General features: G+C 44.5%; 1 protein-coding gene across 2 annotated transcripts in view; it reads left to right on the top strand.

Moving 5' to 3' along the window:
- Positions 1-2,384: 2,384 nt before the first annotated feature.
- LOC133110192 (pleckstrin homology domain-containing family G member 5-like) overlaps positions 2,385-6,000 on the top strand; it is a 73,479-nt gene continuing 69,863 nt past the window's right edge. For both annotated transcript variants that reach the window (XM_061220118.1, XM_061220117.1), the window contains exon 1: positions 2,385-3,074. In XM_061220118.1, coding sequence (XP_061076102.1) covers positions 2,987-3,074 — 88 coding nt within the window. In that variant the 5' untranslated portion in view covers positions 2,385-2,986. The remainder of the gene's footprint in view (positions 3,075-6,000) is intronic.

Raw genomic sequence — 6,000 nt, 5'->3', positions numbered from 1 at the left:
CTGGGAGTCTGGGAGTGGGGCTGAGGGGCGTCACGTGGCGCAGGCCAAACAGAGGCACGTGGCGGCCCGCAGCGGCAGTCCGGCGGGCGGTGTCAGGCGCACTGTTTTCCCAGGCTGCCGGGGTGGAGCGCAGGCCCGGAGATTGTTGTTAGTGCTTCTGATGGTTTTATGATGGCGCGTTTGAAGTTTGAAGCTGGTGGGGCAGGATTTGGGTGGGGTGGTGTGTGTGTGTGTGTGTAGGGGGGTAGGGGCGGGGGTGGCTGTGTTTTTTGGAAGACCAGACGGCTAATGTTCCACACATGGTGCGCTTGGCAGAACAGGAGCGGGACTTGGCGGCGATTGAAAGGCCTTCATAGTGACTGGGAGCAATGTGGAGGCCAGGTGCCTAGGAGAGAGGGGGGGTGCGTTTTGGGGCCGGGGGGGTTGGGGGGGCGGCTGGGGCGTGCAAGGCAATGCCTCATAGCTTTTCCATGTGCCGGACAGTGACTGTATTCATTTTCAGGAGGAAGTTCTAACTTACCATTTGCAAGATGCATTCATCCCCCATGTCTTATTGCTCCCCGCAGATGCATACATGTGCATGTGTGTGTGTGTGTGGTTCTTTGCGGGACATGTATGGCATCAAAGCCGGTCAAGAAGTATTAATTCTGCATACCACTTTATGGGGAGTGGTGTATACCTTGCCTCTCATTTTCAACCTCAGAAAGTATGCTGAGTTTCACAGGAAGGAAACACATTAACAGGCTTCCCAAGAGCCCCAGTTTAGACTTACTTCCCCTGAGTCTGACTCATAACAACAAGGACACGCAGGCAGGGGGAATGACAACCTGTAACAGGGGTGTCAAATTGACTGAGGAGTAGAGGTCATGTAGAGAACCGTGAATGAAATCAAGAGCCAGACATGTTAACACTATTAAGGAATAAGAAGGGGGAATTGTGGGTAATTGCGATGATGATTGCAGTTGGTCAATAGACCTTTCTCATGCATGCTCCTTTCTTAATATCACTTACTGTAAAACCAAATGGGGGAAGGGTTTCAAGAAAGCATGACTAATGCCTTGGACTAAACGTCTGTACTATTTCTGTGTTATTAATGTCTGTGTTATTTCACAAGCCAAGACAAATTCCCTTTGGGGCAATAAAGGTTTTCAATCCAAATTCAATTCCATTCAATTTCAATAATAAATTATTTGGATTGATATGTGGGCTGTATCTGGCCCGTGGGCCTTGATTTTGACACCTGACATTTAGCCTTACCTGTTAGCTTGTCTCTGCGTATTACTGAAGTCAGTCTGGTGCCTGTGTGATTGGGTCTTACACAGCGAAGCTAAATGCACTGAAACAATAGCAGGCTAACGCAAAAGCTAAATCCACCTTCCAACTTCCTTCAGCTGTTTCCAGGGCAACACGTGGAAGTGCATTCTCCTTCCACACAACCGGCTTCCTGGCAGGAAAGGGTCTTCCCTCTCGTCCAATCAGAGAGCTCTGGGGCTGAAGTGTCTGTGCATTACATCACTATCCTCAGACTGCAGACAGCCGGAAAAACTCTAATTTAAGCAGCTGCCTGCCTGTTGTGACTGCAGGGATCAGAGCATCTGTATATTAACTCTTCATCCTGTTATTCTCTCCTCCTCTTCATCATCTCTCTCCTCCCCAGCAGCACTGGGTTAAGTTTTTTTCTTCTTTTTTTCAGACAGGCTTTGATATCCGACTCCCGTCAACTCCACTCCCTCACCAACCCAGAGCAGACAATTAGCTTCTGTCTACATCTGGCATCTTACACTTGAATTATACATTATAAAGCGGTTGTGAAATGGATGGACTGTAACCTCAAATAGAAATCATATTACTTATGGGGTAATTTCAACTGTTAATGGCAAAATGTGCAGCCAGTGTTGAGTACCTTAAATATATGAATGTGATGCAATCAAACTTGGTGTTATAAGTGGTATATGTGTGTTTACATGCGATAGTATATACATTGTTATTTGACTGCATATTATTTTCCTTCACATGGTCAAACATGGTAGCCATGCTAACAATGTTTCAGATTTGACAGCAAGAGTCAGTTGTCCTTTGTTTCCCATAATATCGTTTCAGGAAAATGCTTCCGCAGCACGTTTTCTGCATTTTGAATTTGAAAAGTATATTCTTTCAATGAATATACTTTTTATGAATATAAAGCCACATGGGTGCACAGCGCCCCTGGCGGCAGAAGGGCAGAACATCTGACAACAAGAAAAAAAAAAAAGCCGATTTGAAAAAAGGCTGACTATGAATGAATGGAAAACGCCAGTGTCGTGCTGGATAGTTGGGGGAAAAAAGCGAGGGATTTTGGGAGGAAGGCACAACACCGAGCGACGAGGTGGCTTTGAACAAGGCTCGCTTGAAAGGGGCAGTCGCAGGCTGAGTTTAACAGGGGAATAAGATAATTGATTTTGCGTGAGTGTGCGTGAGAACAGGATATCCTATTGAAAGTCGGTGGCGGTGCGAGGATCTTCTATTACACGCATCAACAGGTTATCCTATTGGAGTGTGCTTAGCTGTCTGTTTATAGCACAGTTTGTACCTGTACCTGTACCTGTTTGTACGTTTCAGGTTAACTAAGACTGGACTGTGAAGTGGACGATCATATTTTGAATTCAGCGATACGTGGTCTTGCAAAAGTGGAACAAAGACTTCTGAAAAAAATTGTTTTGTGTCATAAAATTCGGCACTTGAAAGAGGACGACGCTGCTTTGACAACAACTGAAAAAGGCGCACCGAATATGGAGCAGCAAACAAAACTAAAAAAATAAAATAAAAGGTAAAATATTGAAGCACTGACTATTTCGGAGCAACAAAACTACAGCCACTGAACCGCGGTAAACCAAAGCACCTAATTAAGTGTCACTGTTGATGTTTCTGACCCCGATGAGTTGGCGACCGGCGTTTTCATGTATTGCCAACAACGAAACCAAGGTCCTATGAACAACTAAATGCATAGATGGTTCCGAACAAGTGGACTATGAACTCAGTTCTGCATAGATACGGGTCTCCTCCCAGGAGCTGGCTTGGTCTCCGTTTGCGGCTCAGTAAGTATTGATGAACTACATTCGTTTACTATGATGTTGAAAAAATAATTGCACTTCTTTGTGGCGTTTGTTTTCTAGCAGATCATTTTTGTAATCATGCAGACAGATGCATGAAATCATCCCTTACAAAAAATCACTACGTGAGAACTGCACTTCGTTGTTGTAATTATTGCAATATTACCGGGGTATTATTCAATATTTTGGATACTTCTTTTTTACCTGCAGTATTACTGCGGTTTTAATGCCGTTTCAGTACTTCATGTAGAGTACCCTACTCATGAAGTAGAACTACTGTATGATGTAGTTACTGCGTTTTAACTGAATTGCACTTCAGTTAAACTAGTAGCCTATAAGTATTATTGCACTACTGATTTTTTTTGTAAGAACAGGCATGAAACACTTGCAAGTGTGGCGGAGGCAGGTTGTGATTTTTTTCTAAGAAAACCCAGTCCCTTCTACAGTACGTTTGATAAACGGTTAGAAGAAACTTGAGGGGCTTGTTTTGAAGTCGGTTGTACGTTTGCGGTCAAGGACGGAGGGAGTCAGCATCTCGACTGGACAGCGAGTAAGACCGTTTATAAGAACCGCAGACTGAGTCATCCACCTAATTAGCCTCAGTTAATCTACTGACCTGTTCGAGCTCCCTGGTAATTACGTGATTATATCACTCTGACGTTCAAATCTCCACACAGGGCTCCAAGGTAGGTAGGCTACTTTAAGTCTACATGAGTTTTTTTCTAGTAAGAAATACACCAACTGTACAGACATCATGTATATACCACGTTAGAGCATCTGATTTCACTTCATGGTGTCAATTACGTTATTGTTCATGTTTCCTGGTGTCTACACGGTACCCTTGCAGGATTCAGGGACCATTCCTTACGTTCCTCAGACAACATGTGCAATTTGCTATAAGTCAGCTTAGGTATAATATGTTCATTTTAGAATAAGCTTTTTGTAATGAAAAAAAAAAAAAAAAACCTTAATAAGCTTTCCAGGTGCAATTCAGCAGGTAAGTCTTGTGTCACTTGAGCAGGAGCCAGAGAGCACTGCAAACAAGCATTACCTCAGGTCAGCTTTTCCGCTCAGAAGACCTGAGTCAGGTCAGTTTGTGGCAAAATCGTGTTCGAATGTGCTGATGAAAGCTGCCTGAAGCTCAGCGTTAGATGAAGTGTTCCTCTCTTTAGCGGTGTTCCCGTTTGTTTTCTTGCCTTTGTGAGCTGAGGTATCACGAGTGGTGAGGGTGTGAAAGCTGCTGAACTGTAGGTACAGCTGCTCTAATCTGGACTCGGGATCAATAATACATTTACATTCAGCAGACTCTTATCCACTGCGACTTAGGCAGCTTACATTCTTTAGACACACAATCCGTTTATGCTGCTGGGCTGTTTACCAAAGCGCTGGCGGGTATAAGGACCTTTCTCAAGGGTACAACACCAGTGCCCTGCCCGGGACTCAAATCTGCAGCCTTTGGAGGCCCAGGGGGGTATTTCACAAAGCAGGGTTGCTGAGTTGGCTGGAAACTAACTGTAAAACCTGGAACAGTTCTCCTTACCTCAGTCCATGTTCTAGATTTGGAAGCGTTCCAGGATTTATTTGGTGTACAGTTATGCAGCTAATACATCATGAAGCAGGATTACCGAGTTAGCTGGATGATCCTGCTTCATGATACAGGCCCCTGGATTGCTGAGTTAGCTGGACAACTGCATTGAGTAAAACCCGGAACCCTCCCAAATCTGGAACATAGACTTGGGTTTTATTCAGCTAAATCAGTTCCCTCACCATTATGCTACACTGCATGTCCTTGGTACAGGGCCTTTCTATTTGAGGCCAACAGCCCAAGCATATGTTCTTTTGCCCATAGTGAGTTTGCACCTTTGCGCATCTAAATGACATAATTTGCTCAGACTCACTTACCCAGGGTGAATTGTTTCCTTTCTCAAGTTTACAGCTGAAATGCCCGTATGATAAATATGACCAGCAACGTTTATCCATGTCTAGTAACTTCAGTCCAAGTCTACCAAAACCAAAAACTGCTCCACCCCTGTTTGTTTTATGTGCCAGTGCGTGTTTTGTCTACATCTCAATATTAGATTTAAAACGGGAAAAAACAGGAAAGCAGACATTTGGCCCACTTCCGAAATGTTTGCGCTTTTTGTCCAGACGGGGAAAGCAGAGGCAGTTACTGATAGAGATGGGGTTGTGGTCCTGGAAGTGTCCTGGCGTGGACTCGCACCCTGGCTGCGATGGGACACACTCGTGGGCTGTGGCTCCCTATGGCCCATTATTACATTTCTACATATCGGCTGAAGTAGGTGATATCTCAGCTAAACCGCAAAGACCTGTGTTCAGTGTTGTTGTGAAATAACCTATGGATTTGTTCAAGATGCTGTACGCAAGCAAGCTGCTTCGCGATCTTGAGTGTAGACTCTAGCTGTAGACATGACATAGCACTTAAAAACAGGCTATTTTTGTCATGTCACCAAAAAGTTGTTTTTGTGATGGTATGCCCTCATGTTTACTGATCATTTGTTATGGTTGCTTCACTTGATGAATGTGCAGTTATGGTTTTGAAGAGCTCACCTCCAGCAAGTTTTCTAACAAACACTATCATGCCTGGGTGGAGTGCTAAAAGAGTGTTGTATGTCACTCATTATTTTTAATAGGTCAGGTGGTTAACTGTTCAGGTGGAATGAGACTATCCCCCAGACACCCTTGCTGACATGTGGACAATGCATTGTAATTTGAATCCTTAAGAGTGAAGAATGTCATTGGCTTGGGTATGTTGTTGGGCACCCCTCTGCTGAGACCCTGGTGGCTGGAGGACCGTACTGCAGTTTGAAGGACACTCCAATCTTATCCAAATCTAAATGGGGTTGATGACTGTCGGAGGCTCCTTAATATAGCAGTAGAAATTGGGAGGCCG

The sequence above is a fragment of the Conger conger genome, chromosome 14 (assembly GCF_963514075.1).
Source record: "Conger conger chromosome 14, fConCon1.1, whole genome shotgun sequence".
Classification (NCBI taxonomy): Eukaryota; Metazoa; Chordata; class Actinopteri; order Anguilliformes; family Congridae; genus Conger; species Conger conger.
Note: the sequence above shows the minus strand (reverse complement) of the source record. Positions and strands in the feature narration are given on the sequence as shown.